The sequence below is a fragment of the Taudactylus pleione genome, unplaced genomic scaffold (genome assembly GCF_031769625.1).
Source record: "Taudactylus pleione unplaced genomic scaffold, aTauple2 ptg000053l, whole genome shotgun sequence".
Classification (NCBI taxonomy): Eukaryota; Metazoa; Chordata; class Amphibia; order Anura; family Myobatrachidae; genus Taudactylus; species Taudactylus pleione.
In genome coordinates, this window is record NW_028284455.1 from 26,523,060 (window position 1) to 26,546,033 (window position 22,974).

General features: G+C 41.2%; 1 protein-coding gene across 1 annotated transcript in view; it reads right to left on the minus strand.

Annotated features, from left to right (window-relative positions):
- Positions 1 to 2,541: 2,541 nt before the first annotated feature.
- Positions 2,542 to 22,974, minus strand: part of GADL1 (GAD like acidic amino acid decarboxylase 1) — a 396,024-nt gene continuing 375,591 nt past the window's right edge. The window contains exon 15 of the mRNA XM_088463515.1: positions 2,542 to 3,264. Within this exon, the coding sequence (XP_088319641.1) occupies positions 3,091 to 3,264 (174 nt within the window). The 3' untranslated portion in view covers positions 2,542 to 3,090. The remainder of the gene's footprint in view (positions 3,265 to 22,974) is intronic.

The following is a 22,974-nucleotide window of genomic DNA, read 5'->3' on the forward strand; positions in this document are numbered from 1 at the left end:
CTGGAGGATTCCACCCTGTGCGGAGGCACCGGCCGCACCACCCTCCCTATGGCCCTGGTTAGGGGTTGAGTGGTGATTGTATCCTCTTTACACATAGGTGTTTGTAATGAACAAGGCTGTAACTGGGGGTGTAAGACCTGTGTCGTTGCTCAGAGTGCAGGCCCTGGGGGCGGCACCATCGCTTCCCCATGGCACCTACAGTTGGCTTGCAGGGTGCCCTACAACCAGCAGCACTACTGCAGAGACACCTGTAGAGCAGCCCGGAATGTTCTCACGTGACCCCACCCCCTAAGTGTGACATCATGAGGTCACAGGTTGAGAGGATGGGCCGACACAGGGTGCACTGTCTCCCCGTTACGGCACTGACAATGAGTTTTATTTGTATGCAATATAAAATGCTACACAGGGCCGGCTCCAGAAGGAATTGCGCCCTGTGCAAGAACTGGATGGTGCCCCTTACTCCCTGTGCACGGCAAAGCAGTACGCGCCCGAAAAGGGGGCATGGCCTTATTTCAATAGCCCTCCCTTTTCACATCAGGGTTGGGGCAAGCCCAACCCTCGGTCAGCAGCTGGGCTGCCCCCAGCCATCTCCCAGTACTGAATGGATGCCATGTGCCCGGGAAAATGGGATGGCTGGGAGTGGTGCCTCCTCTATGGGGTGGATCCTACTGGTCGACCAACCCAAGAGCCAGCCCTGATGCTACATGCAGCTTTATTGAAGAGAGAGACTGTACACACAGTACTCATTTGATTTTGAAGAATCACATTCTAAAAGCTTACTAACAGTATCTATTATACCAGATTTCTGAATTTATAGTCCTACAAATCTCACTATGGTTAGAAAGAACTCTATAAATCACAAGATTACAGTTAAGACCATTTCTCTATAATTAGACAAAGGCAACAAAGACATTCACTATTACAATCTATCCTCCCTACATTAATGCAGAATGCAATAAAATAATGTTTTACTATAACACTAACTGTTTTATTTTATGTAGCTGATGCAAATAAAAATCTAATGACATTTTGGGATACATTCTGAGTTGGGAGCAAAAAAACAAAAAGAAGAAACCATGCTGCACTGCAGGAGGGGGAGATGTATAATGTGCAGAGAGCGTTAGATTTGGGAGGGGTGTGTCCAATCTGACATCTATATTGCAGTGTAAAAATAAAGCTGCCCAGCATTTGTGGGCTACATACAACAGCAGCCAGTATTGCAGCAGTATTGGATCAGCCCCATTATCACACTAAAACCAGCAGTCAATGTGCTCCAGTATATTATATTCTACTATCAACTCCATTCACTTCCATTTCCCATACTGCCATTTCTAAATTTCATGTTCAATTACAAATTGAAATTATATGCAAATATTTTCCCCAAACAGCAGAAAAATGAAGCAGGGCACTGAAATGTTAAAATGTAGGCCACTGTTCTATATGTACTGTATGTCTCTTATCCAATGGAATATAGAATACTGTGCTTGAAAATACAATAAGTGGCTCTGCTGCTAAATTAAAATGAGCTACTGTATAAAGCACTTTTTACAGAAAACCGCATAAGAATATATATTTTTTTGCCTTTTAACACACACTATAAATGTATAAGTTATATGATGAACTAGGGAAGCATAAATAGAGTTGTGTATATTACTTATTTGGGATATCCACAATGAATCTATGAGAAATGAATGTGACAATACCTCCACAATATTGTAGGACTGAAATGTTCTTATATACTCTTGGTATCAAAAAAATGTTGATCGTGTGCTGCTGCTCTCTCCTTTATAATATTGTGTTTGGAATTGACCAATCCCGGTTATGGTAGACAATCATTATCCAGCTTATGTTTAAAGCATCTGAAAAAGGCTTTTATGCCTTCTCTACACCTTGACAACACTACATCCTCTACTATATTACACAGTCATTTTAATATGGCCATGTACTTATAGTCTACTTATAACCTCAATGGGCAATACATGAAACAAGTACCATTCTGAAGACATACAGAGATTGTTTTGGGAAAGCAGTTTAGCTACTGTGTGATGTAATGGAGCAGTAGGAAAGGTAATAAATGACTTGTAGAAAATTGTCTTCATAGAAAGTTCATCATTAGAAAAAGTTTTCTGACTCTAGTTTTCTGCATAAATATATGGACATAATCTTACAGACATAATTCTCATACAGTGTGTCCTCATATAGTTTGATGTTATTATACTTTCTGCCATGCATTACACAGTTATTTACCATTCACTTCAATAGAAAAAGTATGATAATGATCTAAATGGTACTGGTAACTGGTGATCCGTGAATTGAGTATGTTAAATGTTGCAGTGAAAATACCCCATCTGTAACTAATGGATATTTCCAACTAGAAAACAGTGCTACAATATGTGCAATGAGAACATCATGGAACCTTCAATCCATTATTAACAAAAAGCTGATAAAATATTTTGTTTTGTAGATAGACACATACATTCATTTAGTTTAATCAATTCCTTTTCTTTCATATGATAATTCATATTCATCTGTTTTCATTTTACTTTTTGTACTTAAATCCAGCATTAAGATTTATCATCTTACATATAGTTACATTTTCTATTTATTATAGGTATCCTTTACAGTACGTTCACATAAATATATAATTTATTAGTTAGTGGGTAGTTGCCTAATAGGAAACAATTCTATAAAGAACCAAAGTAAGTTATCTTTTAACAGCAATAGCAACAGTGCCTCTACCTCATTACTAATGCCTCTGGTGATTTTACTAAAATCACATGCAACCAATCTGATGTCTGACATAAACATAGAAAATGTGAATATAAGAAAAGTTCAGTCCTATAAGATAAACTCATATGAAAGCTATAGCATAATGTTCCTGAAGCAGAAAATGACTATCCCTCATCCAGTGTACTATATATGATTATGTTTGATTACAATAAAAAGAAATGGGAAAACATACAATTATCTAGATCACTAACGAGCAGTCCTGACTAGATGTGTGCTACACTTGCTGTTGAGTAGTATAAGCAGCAGTCTCTGTTATTAAGAACCCGTAGAAGAGCAGCACATTGTGCTGCTTTGCCACAGCTACAAGTCTTTGCCAAGAAGCTCGATTTCATCCAGAACAAAGTCCATGTCTTCACGGCTCACTTGGGGACTGATGATAATCTGACGGAAGAAGTTTACTTTATCACGGTGAGGTTGATATCCTACCATCATGCTCCCCTTTCTCATCATCTTTTCTTTTATCATGGGCGCAACCTGAGAATGAGATACAAAGAGAATCCAGTTAAACAGTAAAGATTATGGACCTGCCAATTCATGATTTGAGAACAAAATTATAGTATTTCTCCATTGCCGCTGCAATGTATTAGAGCTCCAGGGTTTAGCGTTTACCAATTTTTGACTGTTCTTCTTATTTCTTTTGATTTGAGCATATAGCAATTAGGGATGTACGCCGACCCTCGTGTTTTGGTTTTGGGTCTGTATAGCCTTCGTGTTTTGGATCTGGATTTGGTTTTGCCAAAACCGCCCTTGCGTGTTCTGGTTTTGGATCAGTATTTTCTTTAAAAATTGATAAAAACTGATAAAACTGATAAAATCACATAATTTGCCCATTTTTTTGTTCCTACGCTATTGTTAACCTCAATACCATTAATTTCCACTTGTTTTCCAGTAAATTTTGACCACCTTACAGCTACAATATTCTTTTCAGGAATATCAAAATATAATAAGTAATGAGTCTGCGCAGAGACTGCAGAGACTGCAGCCAGTAGGACTCTAGAGACTCCTTATCAATCCCTAAATGATGTACAATGAAATATATATAAGAGTCCCACTCCGGCGCAGTCACAATTCAATATATTAAAAGGGATCAGTTTCTTACATAAAAATAAAAGGTAAGTCCACCCGATGATTCTTTCAACTCTTTATCCACAATTGTTCTTTTCCTCCTCAATTTCTCAATAGGACACACCAAGAGCCTTTATCCTCAATATTCCTCACAAAAAGAAAAAGGAGAACATAGTGCAATAACATATGGTGTACAAAAAATATTTTAAGAAATCATCACACTCACATAAGAATAAAATCACATAACATATAACACCACACAGGGTGCATAATCCACTTGGGAGATATACTGGACCCAGATACCAGGGACATAAAGATGTATAACGGCCAAAACCGTGGGTCCCGGACACCAACCCGAATTCCCACTCAGTTCACCTGGTCACCAGTCCAAGAAGTCCTCTCCCTTAACAAAGCGGGTGAATGTTAAGGGAGAGGACTTCTTGGACTGGTGACCAGGTGAACTGAGCGGGAATTCGGGTTGGTGTCCGGGACCCCAGGTTTTGGCTGTTTTACATCTTTATGTCCCTGGTATCCGGGTCCAGTATATCTCGCAAGTGGATTATGCACCCTGTGTGGTGTTATATGTTATATGATTTTATTCTTATGTGAGTGTGATGATTTATTCAAATATTTTTTTGTGCATCATACGTTATTGCACTATGTTCTCCTTTTTCTTTTTGTGAGGAATATTGAGGATAAAGGCCCTCATTCAGAGCCGTACGCTCTGAGCAGAGCGCACGCTCTGAATGAGGGCCGGGCTCCATTTTCGGGCCGGGCTCCATTTTCGTGTAGCTGTGGGTCACCACCCACAGGCTATACGAGCGTGCATTGTGATGGTCGCGATGGTCGAGACCATCGCGACCATCGAATTTGCGAGCCGGAGCCTGCGGTTGAGGTTTTCAACCGCAAGCTCCGGAGTGATTTTGGCTCTATCAGAGCCAAAATCACTCCCACTGACATCACTAGTGATGTCAGTGGGCCGGCTTCTGACGGGAGGCGTTCCCGTGGGAACGCCCCCATCAGGGAGGCACGCCCCCGGCACGCCCACCAAAGGGGGCGTGCTGTCAATCAACATTGACAGCACGCCCCCTTTGAACGGACACAACGAGCGAAGGACTTTCCTTCGCTCATCGCGTCTGGCGCATGCGCACGACGGAGCTCCCTCCGTCGTGCGCATGCTCAGTCCATAACATCGACCCACTTGCGAGTGGACAGCCGCTCGCGAGTGGGTCTGAATCAGGCCCAAAGGCTCTTGGTGTGTCCTATTGAGAAATTGAGGCGGAAAATAACAATTGTGCATAAAGAGTTAAAAGAATCATCAGGTGGACTTACCTTTTATTTTTATGTAAGAAACTTATCCCTTTTAATATATTGAATTGTGACTGCGCCGGAGTGGGACTCATATATTGTTTTCATCCAGTTTAGACCCATAATTTGCACCAAGCTAGCTGGCTGACTAAGCTAAGTGGCAGCAGTGGGTGGCACAAACACGTGGCAGTTCAACTTCCAACATGGCACATAAGGAAACATATGTTTTTATTAATCAAGAGGCTTGAGGGAGATTGAGTATGTATGTAGTTGAAGGCAGGGAAAGGAAGGGTTGATTCATAGTAAATATAATTTAAGTTTTGGATTCCAAAGCAACTTTATGAGGGAGGGAGTCTGTGGGGAATTACCTGACTCATGCTGGCAGTGTCTGAACTCACTTCACAGGTGACTACTTTCAGCACTCTGCACAACACAGAAAGTATTTTCCACTGAGCTTGAGTAAGGTACAGTCCCCCTCCTCTTCCTATGTCATACTTCGTTGTGTAGCTTTGGATGGCTTTTGCTGATCCTCCATCGGCTCAAGCATATAAAGGGTGGAGTTCCACCACGTAACTACATCTTTCTTCAGCTGGTGACAGAGAAATTCAATACTTCTTGCAGGTGCTACAATCTTCTACATGCACCTGCTGAATAGCATAAATTCACAGAAATTTTGCGGGCCATGGAGAGCATCTCCTGCATGTCCCTGTCATTTTTTAAAAAAATTGCACCACCAAGTTAATAGTGTGAGCAAAACATTGGACATGTTGGAATTCACCCAGCTGCAATGCTTTCACAATATTGGTGGCAATGACTTTCCTGAGATTTTTCTAAGAGGTTGTCAGCAGTATGCCTCATAGTGAAACCAGTTATACACAGAATAGCCTGCCTCAGAATAAGCTGTTTTTTTCTTTGATGCTGCTGTTGCTGTTGGTGCCACTAAAGGCTATACACCCACCCAGTGGGCTGTTACAGTTATGTAACCTTGTGTTTGTCCTGTTCCACTTGTCCACATGTCTGTGGCTAATTCTACAGTGGGTACAACAACATTTTGGAGGACACTAATTAAGTATTTTTTTTATGTTCTCTACAGGTTGGGAATTGCTTTTCAAGTGAAGTGGAACCTAGATGGGATTTGGTAGCGGGGACAGAGGACCTCAATTAACTGTCTAAAATCCACTGCACTAATGGTGGATATTGGATGCGCATCTAGTACCAGCATAGATGTTATAGCATCAGTGATCCACTGTGCAACTGGGTGACTGCTTTCATACTTGCTCCCCCTTGCAAAGGTTTGTTTAACAGTCAATTGTTTTTAGAACTACTACTAGTAATCTTCCTGGTTCCCTTCTGGGATGAAAATCCACTCCCAACAGCAGCAGCAGGTGTAGTGCTCAAGGATTCTTCTGGGGAATCCAGGATAGGGGAAGACTGAGTTAGCCTTATCAAAGTGGATGCAGGACTACTTCCGATCATGATTGAGGAAATTGTTGATGAAGATATTGGTGGTGAAGATGCCAGGTGCTTGGATCTAGCACAGAGAGGGGAGCTAGCTGACGCTGGATTGCTTGTTGTTACTTATTTAGCCAAAGTTTCTGAATTTTGTAAACACTTCTGATGGATGCGCTGTAGATGATGTAACAGGAAGGAGGTTCCTAGATGGTTAGGGTCCCTACCTCTGCTTACTCTGGCATGACAACGGGTACAGCTGTCTTGACAATTGTTGTCCACATTTGGGTAGAAATTATTCCACACATAAGTGGATTCTTTTGTTTTATGCCCAAGTATGACAATGGGCTTTTCCTTATCATGGGCAACAACTGTTTCCACTGGGGCCTGATTTACACCAACAACATCCTCATCATCAGTATCCTCATCATCAACATCCTTGTTAGCGTCAGCATTATCTTCCTCACCCTTGTGCACTGCCACAGAAGCATCCTCAATTTCTATGTCAGCACGTTGACTTGTGTTGCTCATCCCCACATTTGCAGAGGATGCACAAGTGGTGGAAGGAGTCTCCTCTTCGATTACAGTATTGGAAAGGTCAGGCTCACACATTGCACCCGCCAACACACTTAAGACTCTCCTCAGGGATTTGTGACATTTCACACAGTTGGTTTCTGTGCCTCAACGATTTACATTTTTTTTAAATGTCTACAGGGAGAAGGGCTTACATCATTATAAGAGGCAGAACCACCAATCATAATTAAAGGCCAAGGCCTTAGCCTTTCCTTGCCACTTTGTGTGATGAAAGGCATATTGCCAATTTTCTGTCTTTCTGTAGATAACTTTCCCTTTGATGTGTTTTTCTTTACCACTGTAAAAGATTGGTTCTTTGATTTTAGATGCCATGACTTAAATCCTGTATGCCCTTGGGCATTGGCTTTAGTAGATAATGTAGATGGACTAGTATCGTCATGACTGGTGGTACTGGCAGCTGCTACAGCCATGTATGTGGTTCTTGCTCTCCACTCAACTGATCGTTCTCCATATCAACAAACACGAATGAAGTGGGGTACAGCACACATGTCACTTTGTACCAATTTTAAATATTACTCTGCGGTATCAATGACCTACAGTGTCACAATATTTTTTATTAATAAAAATAAGACACTGCGCTACCACTTACGGTGTGACAAGAATTTTTATGAGTAAAATGCTGTGCTACCACTTACAGTGTCACAAAAAAATTTATGAATAAGAAAAGAATAACACACTGCGATACTACTTACAGTGTCACAATATTTTTTATGAATAAGACACTGCGCTATGACTTATAGTGTCACAATATGTGGATGATAAACTGTGGTCTGGCTGGCAGTGTCACCGAACAATAATAGCGTAGCTAGCACACACAGAAAAAAAAACTGAAAAAAAAGATTTTTTTTTATTTTTTGTGGAATGCTAATTTTATTTAACTTTTATTTTTTTTACACTGGGGAAGAGCACCCCTGCACAAGGCAGCAGCCCCTTGATGAACACAGCACCCCTTTATGGATAACAAAACACCCCTGTGGAGTGCGGACGGATCACCTGCAGAGTCAAAATTAAGTGAATGATAAACTGCAGGCTGGCCGGCAGTGTCACCGAACAATAACAGCATAGCTAGCACACAAAAAATATATATTTTGTTTTTTTATTTTTTGTGGAATAATAATTAATTTTAATATTTATTTTTTTTACACTGGAGAAGAACACTCCTGGATTGACAGAGCACCCCTGGATGACACAGCACATCTTTATCAACTGCAGCCCTAGTCCCTTGCTTGGCAGGACAACAGTGACACAGTAGGACCCCCCACTTCATGTACTGCAGCCCCAGCCTGACAACACTGCACCCTTGAACAATAGAGCAGCACAGAGCACGTCTGTTCTGTATACTCTCCACAGCCGGAGTGAAAATGGCGGCGATCACCGGGACCTTTATAGAATCCAAAACCCGCGAGAATCCAACAGCTGGAGGATGATGTTTTGCCTTGTTTTCGGATCCGAGTAAGGCAGGAAAACTCATGCCAGATTTGGATTCGACTCAGAATTGCAATACTCGGGTGGGTTCAGTTCTCGGAGAACCGGATCCGCTCATCTCTAATAGCAATAGGTAAAAGCTTCCTTATAGTAGTTCCTGCACTATTTATTTTTTTACGCTACAGTAAAAGAAAAATTGCAGGAGCACCTCCCTTCACCCACCCAGATAAAAACAAAAAACAGTGGCAACTTAATAAGAGATGTGACCATGGTACCATTGTACTAAGTGGTAGAGCAGCAGTAAGTAGTTAGGTTTTTATTTTGAGGAGTTTTTTTTTTACTTTGACCAAAAAAGACATAATAAACATAAACTTACTATAATTTAAGTAATGTCATACGTCAGTTGTGTCATACCAATCAACACTTACAAATTTCCCATAGGGACAGAAATGTGGACACCAGTTCTATTTCTGAGAAAAGTATTGCTGTTCTCGCCGGTGGAAATTTCGCAGTGGCCTGGAGCTTCATGTTAACTCTTACCACTCCCAGCCAGTATTGCTGAGGATGCTAACCATTGCTGCCCAAGCATTATTTTTTTTTTATACAGCTATGGCAATAGGTGCAATAAATGTGACAGAAATCCAGTAATTTCGACCAAATGGTAATAAATAGGCCTGTAAGAAACTATACATGTATGTAGCCTTTATAGGACTCAGTCCTACCAATTCTTGCTCAAGCTTGTTTCTCTGGTGGTGCTCCAAGTCTTGTTTGTTTGTCTGTTTATTGACTTCAGCTTTATCCCAGTGCAATAACTTAAGGTGCCCATACATGGTGCGATAAAGAAGCAATCCAACGGATTGGTACGATTTGGCTGCTCTATCGTACCGTGTATGGGCATAATATCATACACCCCCAGATCTTACTGCAGGTTCAATCGATCTGGGGATCTGGGGATGCAATGTGCGATCCCGTGCAGCACTATGCGGGTGGGGGAGGGGGAAATATCGGGTGGGGGAGGGGGCATATCGGGCGGTCGGCCACCCGATCCCACCGTAAGTAGGGACCACCTGATATGTTGGATCCCCCGTCGCGTTGCACGGTGCATTGTACCATGTATGGCCAGCTTTAGTAACACATTCCCCTCGCGTTGCACGGTGCATTTTTTACCGTGTATGGCCAGCTTTAGTAACACATTCCCCTATAGTACCTTTGTAGCAGCACACCCCCCATCACCTCTGTACTAAATTAAATATATTTTTTTGTATGCAATCCCCGCTGCTGCATGCTGCTGCAGCGTGAAGTGTTTCTCCTGTTTGTTCCCCAGTGACACTTGTAATTTATTAATTAACTGTTTAATGTAAATAAACAGTTAATTAAGCACTTACAAGTGCCACCGGGGACCGGACTGAGAGGAGACACACTTCATGCTGAAGCAGAATGCAGTGGCAGGGGAGGAAGGATGCCAGCCAGGATGGGGGGAGAAGAGTCCTGCTGTGGTCCCACAGCTTCAAAAGCTGTTGTGTAAACAGCAACTTGTGAAGCCTTATGAGGGCTGTATGCCATCCTCAGATGGCATACAGTAACACCATCAAATTTCCGAAAATACATAATTTTTGGAATTTGATGAATGGCATAATTTACTAAAATATGGGGAGTGTGGAAATTAACACAGCAGGACTGTAACCAGGAGATATCAGTGATATCTCCTGAGTTAGTGGTTTAATGAATGGCTCCCTTACTTAAGTTTTTGTACAAACATTTCTAACTTTTAAGTTATGAGGAATAGGCCCCCAAATCTCTGGTACCTGAAAAATGGTGGGAAATTTAAGTTTGCTGGGAGGACAGGCCAGTACACCTTCTACAAATCTGGGAATACTTTGTCATTGTGTCCTCTCCAATTTCTCATTTTTCTACTTCAATGTTACCCTGCAAATAATGCCCATGATCCAATCAAACAATATACAGTTTACAAAATGCCAGATGGGTTTAGCACATAACATATGCTGATATGGGTCCCACTATCATGGCCATTTTGCCCAAACTTCTTCCACTCTACCAACATGGTAGGAACCCAACTTAAGATCCCTCTGCTCCAGCAGGTCCACCAAGCTACCAGACTCACAGAAGCCTGAGTGAGCACCTTTGTCCAGCAGGAGCATAAATCTCCTACCCCATACTTCTCCCCTAATGACAGCAACCACCGGACCCCAGACCCCACTTCTTACAGGGTATAATATCACAGTCTGGACCCACCAGGGGTCCCCCAGCAATTAGTAGCTGTTCTAAAGGGCTGATACTGTAATGACTTTGCTTTTATGATATGGGATGTCTAGCTAATTACAGCACAGCACAATTAAGAAATATTTAAATTAACTAAGGGCCTCATTAAGACTTGGGAATAGATCATGAATAACTCCATATATAAAATTGTGTAAGGGAGATCCAGAAGACAGTGAAATGGCTGTGATCAGATATATACGAGGGTTGTTCAAAAAGTAATGCCTAAATGCTCATAACTCTGAAATAATATGCAACATTTATTTGAAACTTTGTCAGTTTGTAGTTTAATATGTCTGCTAACTATATATGTAGTTTTGATTAGGTAGTCCAAGAAATACCATGGAATCCAAGATGAAACAAAGAGCCATCATTGAATTTCTGGAAAATGAAGGCTGCAGTGCTACAGAAATCCACAGAAGACTTAAAAAAGTGTATGGTGAGCGTACAATTGACTATAGCAATGTCAGAAGGTGGATGAAGCGTTTTCAATTGGGAGAATAGTCCATATGCGACAAACCTCGTGGTGGCAGACCATCAACTGCAGTGACAGCAGAGAACTGACACAAAGTCGATGCCATAATTCAGAAAGACCATTGTGTGACCATCAGAGATATCAGTGATGAACTTGAATGTAGCCATGGCACTGTAAAAACACTAATCAATGATTTTGGATATCATAAAGTGTGTGCTAAATGGTTTCCAAAGCAATTAACCAGAGATCATAAGGCCCAGAGGATGGAAGTGTGCAATGACCTTTTGACCAACTTTGAAGCAAACTCTGAGATGTTTTTGGAAAATGTCATTACAGGAGATGAGACCTGGGTATTCCTTTATGACCCAGAAACAAAGGCCCAATCAAAGCAATGGAAACACCTAAGGTCACCTAGGCCAAAAAAGTTTAAATCACAGCGATCTGTAAACAAAGTCATGGCCACATTCTTCTGGGATTGCCGAGGTGTTATTCTCATCGATTACTTGGAACAAAACCAATCAATCAATAGTGGTCGATACATTATGACACTTATTAAGCTGAAAGAAGCCATCCGCAAAAAAAGGTCAACAATTCAACTGTCAAAGGTCATCTTACACCACGACAATGCCAGACCTCACACTTCGATGGCAACATCTGCGGCCATTGCCAAAAGGGGTGGGCAATAGTGCCACATCCACCGTACAGTCCTGATTTGGCCCCTTCTGACTTTCATCTGTTTGGCCCTCTCAAAAACTGTTACCGTGGTCAACATTTTGAAAATATAGAGGTTGTTAAAAATGCCATACCTTCCTGGGTCAAACACCAACTACTGGAATTTTTCCAAAGTGGATTCACAGGTGGAGAAAATGTTTGAGGGCAGACGGTGAATTTTTTTAGTAGAGTCATTCTGTTACTAAGACTTCAAAGTATTTTACTGCAAATTTTCAAATCTGTATCTGTAATAAAATTTGAGTTGTGAGCATTTAGGCATTACTTTTTGAACAACCCTTGTATCTTGAAAATAGAGCCAGTCGTCTGTGACAAACTGCCAATCAACAGTAGCTGGCATAACACACTGCCACACTATATTTTGCATATGTAGTTATTGATGATCCAGATCTGTTAATACCATTTTGGCTATTTTTTGTTTGTCTGTTGTTTCTATTCACCTCACTTGATGTGATGCATTTTATACTGTATTAATAAACGTTGTGTCATAAATTATCTCTAATAGGATGAGAGTCCCAAACAAAGAGTACTTTTCTTTCTCCTTGCTTTACACCCAGTAATACATTTGCACAATACTGTCTCATATACATCAGGATTGCACATATGGTACAGTATAGGTTAGAGTGAAGATGTCCAATAGGTTATATAATCTTTAATGAACAGGCAAGATACCTTGCTAGCACCATAATAATTTTAATACCAAGAAAACTAGCAGGCAGTCACCACCACCATATTTTGCATACTGCACAAAATAATTAAAGGATTAAGGGGCCTATTTATCATCGGGTGCCACATGGTGATGATTAAGTATCTACCTCACTGCAGGGGATACTTATCACCTAAGCAATTCTTCATTGGGAGGAACGTAGCTACGAAAACAAGCGAGATCTGAAGTTTGCTGAATATCAGGTGGTCCTATCGGACCCTTGATGATGGGTGTCCCGTTACCTATGCGGAAACTAGCGTTTTGGCATGGTGAACAGACCATTTAGTGATGATGAACAGGAAGTCTAGGCATATGACACCATACCTAGATTAACATAGTTATACATTGAGGCTTGGCAGATAGCTATAATCCTAGGCTAAATACAAGAAGGTTCATAATCTCTTTGTGCAGAGAACATTTCCTATTGCCAGTCATATATTGCACAGATAACTACCAGTACTAGCCATGTCTTATAAAGAGATAACCCTATTACGTGCACTGTAGAGGAGGCATTGCTTAGTATGCTACAGTATGCTGGTGCTTAATTCCTAGAATGGCTGCGACTGTGCTGAGTTTAGAGGCACAGGGGTCTTTTTACTAAGCTGTGTTAGGAGATAAAGTGAATGGTGATAAGGTACCAGCCAATCAGCTCCTAACTGCCATGTCACAGGCTGTGTTTGAAAAATGACAGTTAGGAGCTGATTGGCTGGTACCTTATCTCCGTTCACTTTATCTCCTAACACAGCTTAGTAAATAGACCCCAAAGACCCCTTTTCTCTGTGGATGCAGTTCTGTTTGTTTATCAGCAGATTTTTTTTTCTCCATTTCAACATCTATGTATATAACACACAACAGTGTTATCAGTAAGAATAGGCTCCTAGAAACAGAGGGTCTCATGCAGACCCGCTCGCGAGCACAGGATGCTCGCAAGTGGGTCGATGTTACCCCAATGCGCATGCGCACGACGAAGGGAGCTCCGTCGTGCGCATGCGCGAGACCCAGACAGCGACAGCCAAGCTGTCGCTCCGGGTCTCGCACCAAAGGGGGCGTGCTGTCGATGGTGACTGACAGCACGCCCCCTTTGGTGGGCGTGCCGGGGGCGTGGCTGCTAGACGGAGGCGTTCCCATGGGAACGCCTACCGTCTGGGTCCAGCCCCACTGACATCACTAGTGATGTCAGTGGGAGTGATTTGGGCTCTGATAGAGCCAAAATCACTCCAGGGCTTGCGGTCACTGAGACCCTACCGCAGGGTCTCTTCGCAAGCCCCCAAACCCACAGCTATGCGAGCGTCCAAAAGGCCGCTCCAAATTTAAATAGGACGGCCCTGATTCAGAGCGAGCGCTCTGGTCAGAGCGTCCGGCTCTGAATCAGGCCCTGAATTCATTGTTATAACTGATATTTAATTTCTAGAATCAGTAACCTGCAGTCTAAACAGATAGGTATGTGAGCAAAGCATTTTGGGTATAAAATTAGTAATAATACCACAGAGAAAGGAAAAAAAATACAATATATGATTTTGTGAAAGACACACTACAAATTATTTATACAAGCTACACTCAATTAAGCAATACACCACATTTCACATCCTCTTATCCACATAATAGATTGCTTTATTATTTAAAGAGTCATATATAAATAAATGACTTATGCGTTGATGGATAGCTACCTGTGTGTGGAATTTACATAATGACTCATTCAGGTGAAAAATTGTTCAAGAACAAAGACTTGCATAACTAACAAGGTTGTGTTTAAGGAGATATCGGAAAAGTACAGTTTTACAGCTCACTATGTTCAAAGTTCTAACCATTTTCCAAGTGGAATGTATTCAGATTCAGAGCAATATCCAAATACAGTAGCACCAAACATTGTTCGGGCGCTAATTGATCCCTGCGATCGGTGAAAAATGGGGATTTTCTGCTCATTATTCCCATTTTTCGCCAAATTTTTTTTTCACCCTATCCTATTATTTCAAATGAAATAATAGGATATATCTCACGAAAACACATGTGGTCCGCGGTAAGCTCGCAGACCTATGTGTTTTCGCCTTTTTAAGGTGAAAAAACTGCACTTATCGTGGATTATTTTTCAGGACACATCAGGTCCCAAAAAAAAAGCCTCGATAAGTGCCGGTGTCGGGCTATTTGGATGATCCCGGGGAATCCATTAGAGCCCGAACAGTGTTCGGGGTTAATTGGACAACCCCCTCAGAATGTTTCTTGTTAAGCACTGTAACAATAAAAAGATACCTAACTGAATTCATACAGTTGGTGCTACAGTAGTGTGTTTGATTTAATAATCAATTTTTATTTTAGAATTGAGAGCCCCAACTTTTTTTTCTGTCCAAGTACAATTAAGTATTGTGTGGTACATACAAGAATTTATATGAAATATATTATATTTGAGCAAGACAGCTTGAAATATTTATGGGCTTTCTAACTTCAGATGATATTAATTGATTTTAATTTGTAAGTACTCTCTGGCAAATCTTAAAACATCAATTTGACCAGGTTGGTTTTGCCTGAAAACAAATTGCAGCTTTAAATTTAGCAGCTATATGAAATCACGCCAGTTCTATTACATATTCCCCACAGTATTTGATGCAATGTGTCAGTTGAAGCACTATGGAGAGGATGGATAAGATGAGTGTACCAGTTATCACCTGCACTGCAGCATGACGGGATACACAGCTTCTAATTGGTACAGTCACTGAATATGTCTTTGTATTATATTAAACTGTGGTATGCCCAATTCGGACTTAAATTTATTTAAACCAATTAAAATTCCAAATGCTTCAGGGACTAGGTAGCCATCTGCCTTTTAGTTACATCTTCCATACCACACTACTAAATTCTCACTGCATATGCATAAATTAATAAACTATATTTCAGTATGTAAGGCATACCCGCCTACTCTCCTGGAACAGCCAGGAGGCTTCTGAATCTCAGGTGTTACTCCCATTTTAGACCGGCACCGCCTACTTCCCAAATGAAGTGGACTGTGTACGGGCAGCCAATGAAACACATCATTGTAGATACACCCTCCACTTTACAATGCTGGTAATCTTGGCATTGTATTGAAAGTGGGGCCATGATGTCGTGCTCGCGCAGTTACACCCCCCACTGCCCCCTACGCCACACCACACCACTCGCACGATCCCCCACCGCACCCCCCATGCTGAACTAGGCCACACACGCCGACCTCGCTGCCTCCCCCCGGGGGGGGGGTACTACAAATCATCAATATGATGTAAGATGATTGAATCCTGCCATCTCTACTTTGAATATTAGTCAATTATTATTTTATTCTCTTTTTAGCACCACTATGGACTCTTTTTTACTCTTATGAGAATAGTTTATAACATATCTAAATTCAGCGCTTTATTTCTACACTCAGAGGAAAGGTACTAATACTCGGAAAAACGTTATATGCGTATAGACTCAAAGGTGAAAGTTTATAGTGGCTTCCATACTCTGGGCAAGTCTTCAGATGGTTATTTTGTTAATTTCTGAAATTATTTCCCGTTTCTGGATAGAACTATAAGAATTAAAAATAATGGCAAATAAAAGGTGCTGGTACAACGTGCCATTGAGTACCATCAGAAAAGAGCGCTGCTTGTATTCAACCAGAGAATTAAAGATAATACTCTTGTCTCTCAGTCATGACAATCTGTCACAACTGCAGAACGACATGTAGCTACAGGCTGGTAAGGATAGGCAGAGAAAATGTAGCTGCAACAGCAAACGAGAGGAAATGGAAGAGCTTGAGGGGATTAAGCGATTAAATAATTGCAACTAACTTTTTAAACATGCAGACACACGTGTTAAATTTTGACAGTAGTCATTTGAATTTTGCCCTTTTTATGGTATTAGTTAACATAAAGATGGAAAAATATATAATTTCAACAGTATAGCATGTAAAATGATTATGGTGTGATGGTGCTGGTTCTGTTGTGGTGAACTGCAGATCTCCCTCCCTTCATTCATACTACTGAAATACACAGGTTCACTTTATTTATTTTTTAATACAGTTTTACTTTAATATAGAGGAAACCATGGATTCCTTGTGGCTGAGGATAATAAGTTTGTACTCATGACACAAGAAAACTATTTTGATTGCGTGCTTGAATAGGCTGAAAATAACCCAATGATGTTACTAAGAGATAGTGGAGAGTAGATAGAGCACCATTTTGTATCCTGGTTTCTTTAACCACGATGCATAGGATCACATATGGGTAACTCTATAATTAATTAGAGAAGTGCGCAGACCCCCATGTGTGGTTTTGGCAAAACCACTCTCAAATGTTATGGTTTGGGCAAAATAACCCTGAAGTGTTTTGGTTTGGATTCAGTTTTGGTTTTCTTTAAAATTTATAAAAACAGCTAAATTAATGAAATATGGGCCTGTTTACATGCAATCCAAAACCCGAGATTCATTTATTAAAATCCAACTTCTACACTTACTGCAGACCCGAGCTGGGACTCGGTTCTACTCAGAACCCCAAAAATGATCATAGCTGGGACTTGGTTCTACTCAGAACCCCAAAAGTGATCAGAGCCAGGACTCAATTCAGCTTGGAACCCCAGAGTTCGGGTGTGTTCAGTTTTCAGGAAAAAGAAACGGCACATCTCTAATTAATTAGCTCAGAGTGCAATAGGTTCCATGAATGGATTGGGCAAGAAGTAATAGAGACATATACAGATGACTCACTAAGGACAGCTCATCCAAGCTTGCATGATATTGAAGACAGATATGTGCTCGATATAAACTAGTAGAAAGTGTATATATAAAACACTTACAGATAAGAAAATCCAGAGGTTTAATTAGAAATGTACAATCCCTGAAACACGTAAGGAGCCCACATAGTTTTTAGGGAGGGACACACTCCCAACACTGTGCTTACCTTGCTGACCAACTGTCCGCCTACATTTGCAGTCCGAGCTCATGGGTCTAGGGGGCATCAGAGTTCTATTCCTAATCAAGCAGAATACAATGTCGGAGCCCTAGATTGCTGGCTGGTGTTCCAGTGTTTCAACTGTTTCGAGATGTTATTGGTCACACTGCAAGGACTTCATTAAGCTCCCTTCTGGCTGCATACACCACACTATACTATATGTCAAAAGAGAACCATTACTTATGGCAGCTACATGAGGCCTGGCACAGGCACCTCCTTAGTTGGCTATAATGCCCCTTTCCACAGCCTTACAATATATCAGCAATATACTGGTAGTAATGCTCCAGGATAGTTGCTATATTTGGAAAAGATTTGATATAATGACTGAATAACTACAGTATATTCAGTTGAATGCCACTTAACAGTAAGAATGTTTAGAAAATCAGTATACATTACCAGAGTACCTACATAAATTATCAGTATAAAATACCCTCACTTGTTTCTCTTTTTCTTCTGGAGTTACGTTTTCAGCAGACTACACTTATGTGGTCTATTCTATGGAATGCCCAGAACTTTCTCCACCTCATTGACATTTCCCTTCTCATTAAAGACATTATTCAGAGTTGGACATAGACGCAAGTTCCAGCTGTTTTGGGGTGCAACTTGCTCTTAGTTTTAATGTGCATGTGTGACTCTTTATACTATTCTACTATAATTCCTGGCACATTGCACTTACGACTCTCTATGGCTAGGAGGCTGGGATGGGGTTGAAGGTGGTGTATAACCAATCTAGTGTTGCTGTAAAATGCCACTAAAAGACACAAATGCTTTACTTCTTGTTGGATTTGCATTTTACAGGCTCCAAGCGACTTGTGTACGTTTTATCTACACTTTCCAGCCATTTACTGTAAAGTGTGCAATGTGTATGAGGTGTGTACTGTGGTTTTGAGCATAGCTCCTGTCATATTCCTGGTGCATCAGTTCCTATTATTTGCAGGGGGAGAGAGGCTACTTATGCAGAGTTGGTCGCATCTTGCATTTGCGGCCAATTCTAAATAGGTCGTAAAATGCTATTTTTTTGCTTTAGACTCAATGTATGTTTGCGTCTAACTCTGAATTTGTAATCATTACGGTGTGTTCAACATTATATATGAGCAATGCTATTATATTATAAGTGATAATGGAAAAAGTTTGTTGCTGTGAGACAAGGTATATCTATGTAGCACTGTAATTAGCATGTTTGTCTAATAGCTTTTAGTAATGATAGCTAAACATAAAGCAAGTACCAGCAAGTGAATTATGTCAGAAGTCTGAGGTGTAAGAATGTGACACTGAAAAGAGTCATTATTATCATGTTATGGCATGAACATAAGATCTTAAGCTTCTCAACAAGGCTGTCATTGTGCTGAAATGGCAAACAAAGTACAAGAACGCACTGCTTATGATTTAGTTTCTTACAATTTCCATTGCGTTGTTCCACATATACAGTGTAATGCTTGACCCCGACGCTCCCTTTCAGCAGCTGGACCTGATGCATCGGTGACTTGGGATTTGCTGGAAGGGGTCGTGTACAATTACAGGCCCCAATCCTGCATACACCTATCAGGCAGGTTACAGATCTTGCTGAATAGCACAGTCCAGCACAGTTCTTTCTCTCCCATACACACATAAAGCTGCTCCTCCTATTGGCAAAGGTAAACCGGTCCCTTTACTAAAAATTGGGCATACTCTGCATTCTCATAGTCAAAATGGGATGTAGTTAATAGACCGATTCCGCAGATCTAAATCCTGACTCGTCCTGCCTGATAAGGGACTTAAGATAGGCGTCAAAATGCCTATCTTAATCCCAACACCGGAAGACCGATCACTGCCATCCCGATGGACACTTAGTCTGGGGATGGGGGGGTTAGGTTTAGGGACACCTGGGGGGACTTAGGGATAGGCACCCCCCGGGGAAGGTTAGGGTTAGGCTAGGGGAAGGGGGGGTTAGGGTTAGGCACTAGGGGGAGGTTAGGGTTAGGCACCCCACAGGGAGGGTTTGGTTTAGGGTGCGAGGAGGGGGGTTAGGTTTAGGCAGCCCTGGGGGGAGGTTAGGGTTAGGTACCCCTAAAGGAGGGTTAGGGTTAGGGGGGAGAGGGGAGCAGGACTGTAACTAGGGTAGTGTGATCTGTGCATAGGGGGCGCTGTTTGGGCCTTTCAATTTTCTTGTTTCTTATCATTCTCACTTGTAACTTCCTCCTCTTTTATCCCCAGCATCTCCTGGCTGCCCCAGAAGTACCCCTATCTCTTCCCTGGCCCTTCCCCATGAAGCCATAGCCCCTTTTCAGGTGCACTATCTTTTGTCCCTATTTCAAAAATGGGGGGGGGGCGCTAATGCTCTCTCTGGCACAGGGCACCAAAAGTCTAGTTATGGCTCTTGAGGGGAGGGTTAAGTTACTTACCTTTCCCTGCCGCTGTCGGTATTTCATCCGCCTGCATTACATACCGATTCTGTCAAAACAGTTAACACTTCCCACACTACATTTAAATAATTAACACAGCCAATCAGTACTTCTAGCAGGCTTATGTGTTTGATGAACAAAATGTTGGGCATAGTCAATTACATTCAGCGAATGATAAATGAAACACATACGGTATACATTTCTTTATATCTGTTGGTTTGCTAAATTATGCATTGCTGTGGGGTTGAGGTTGATACTGTCATTATTTCTTACATTTTCCATTTGTGCTAGACCAAAGAAAAATATATAATCTACAAATATCAAATAAAAGAGATATGTGGTCAAAATATACGCAGTGATGAGTGAAAATGAAAATCAACACCTACCAAATAAACTTATATTGGTGTAAATTAAACACATATTAAGACTCCTTCACTTTATAAATACCTGATTTTTTTTGTTATTGTATTTCAAGTAATGTATAGTAATATCTACTATCTATCTATCTATCTATCTATCTATCTATCTATATATATATATTTTTTTTTTTTTTGTTAAAGCTGACAAATCTTACATAGTTATTTAGTATAAAAAAAAGTAGGCTAATAGACCACATAGCGACACTTCACAGAGTGGTAATATTGGATCCCAGAAGACCTACTAGGGGTTGAGTTCCCAGTCGGACCTCACGTTGGTGTACGCTGGGCAGAACTTTGACCTCGGGAGCCTGTTCTGGCTCTTCCACTGGATGGATTTGGATGAAAACTTCACAGAAGGGTGGCAATTGGTCTGGGATGCCTAATGGAGTGGTTGGGGTCCCGGTCGGACCTCACGGTGGAGTGTGGTGGGAAGAAGTTTGACCCAGGGAGCCTGTTCTGGGCCTTCCACCCTGATGGATTTGGATGACATCACATAATAAAACTTAAAAGCTTGAAGATACACCCCTGCAACGATTGAGATGAAACTATTGCGAGGTGGTCCAGTTGTATCCTGCCCATTGGTGTACACTGGGCAGAACTTTGACCCAGGGAGCCTGGTCTGGGCCTTGCACTGGATGGATTTGGACATCACACAATACGATCTAATAACTTGAAGATTTAAATCCGGGCAACGCCGGGTACTTCAGCTAGTACAATAATAAAATATGTGTCAAAATTCTCTGAGTTTGGGAAATACTTACATACTCTGTTAGCCTTTATGTGGGATCAAAGCCTACAACTTTTCCACATAAATGGTACAAATATGAATGCCTACAAAAGACTAAGGGAGAGATGTATCAAGCTTTTGAAAGAGATAAATTGGAGAGAGATAAAGTACCAACCAATACGCTCCTAACTGTCATTTTACAGGCTGTGCTATAAAAATGACAGTCAGAAATTGATTGGTTGGCACTTTATCTCTCTCCACTTTATCTCTCTCCGATACATCTCCCCTTTAAAACAATATATGGGTCATTTATGAACTGTAAAATATTAAGACCTGCAATACTTCTTTATGCACGCAAGTGCACCTATTTGTCCCTCTAATGCATTTTTTGTCCACTTTCCAATTTTTTTTACAACAATCTAGCTTAGTTTACGTGTTTAATCATTAGAGTAAGACGTCCTCAGAACTTCCTTTACTGTACAGTATGTGTCACTTTTTATTTTTAAAACTTTTTATTACATTGTTCAGAGAAGTGTGTCTTTCTTCAACTTGCAAAAGATTAACAGTAAGAATGTTTAGAAAATCAGTATACATTACCAGAGTACCTACATAAATTACAGTATAAAATACCCTCACTTGTTTCTCTTTTTCTTCTGGAGTTACGTTTTCAGCAGACTACACTTATGTGGTCTATTCTATGGAATGCCCAGAACTTTCTCCACCTCATTGACATTTCCCTTCTCATTAAAGACATTATTCAGAGTTGGACATAGACGCAAGTTCCAGCTGTTTTGGGGTGCAACTTGCTCTTAGTTTTAATGTGCATGTGTGACTCTTTATACTATTCTACTATAATTCCTGGCACATTGCACTTACGACTCTCTATGGCTAGGAGGCTGGGATGGGGTTGAAGGTGGTGTATAACCAATCTAGTGTTGCTGTAAAATGCCACTAAAAGACACAAATGCTTTACTTCTTGTTGGATTTGCATTTTACAGGCTCCAAGCGACTTGTGTACGTTTTATCTACACTTTCCAGCCATTTACTGTAAAGTGTGCAATGTGTATGAGGTGTGTACTGTGGTTTTGAGCATAGCTCCTGTCATATTCCTGGTGCATCAGTTCCTAATATTTGCAGGGGGAGAGAGGCTACTTATGCAGAGTTGGTCGCGTCTTGCATTTGCGGCCAATTCTAAATAGGTCGTAAAATGCAATTTTTTTGCTTTAGACTCAATGTATGTTTGCGTCTAACTCTGAATTTGTAATCATTACGGTGTGTTCAACATTATATATGAGCAATGCTATTATATTATAAGTGATAATGGAAAAAGTTTGTTGCTGTGAGACAAGGTATATCTATGTAGCACTGTAATTAGCATGTTTGTCTAATAGCTTGCAAAAGAAAAAAATCCCCCATCTATACTCAGGGGTGGGTTGGGAGACAACTCTTTACCAGGGCTTGTTGGAGATGCCTGGTGGGGGCTCGTATCAGTTGCATAATCGGCAGGGAGAGAGGTGACTGCTGCTGCTCAGTGGCAGCAGCATCTCTCCCCAGCCCAGCATGCACTGCTGTGTGTGTGCTGGGTGTGGGTCACCCCTCCGGAGTTGTTTTTACATTAGTTTCGGAAGGAGGCGTGATGATACCTTCCCTGATTTGGCTACGCCATCCAGTACCCAG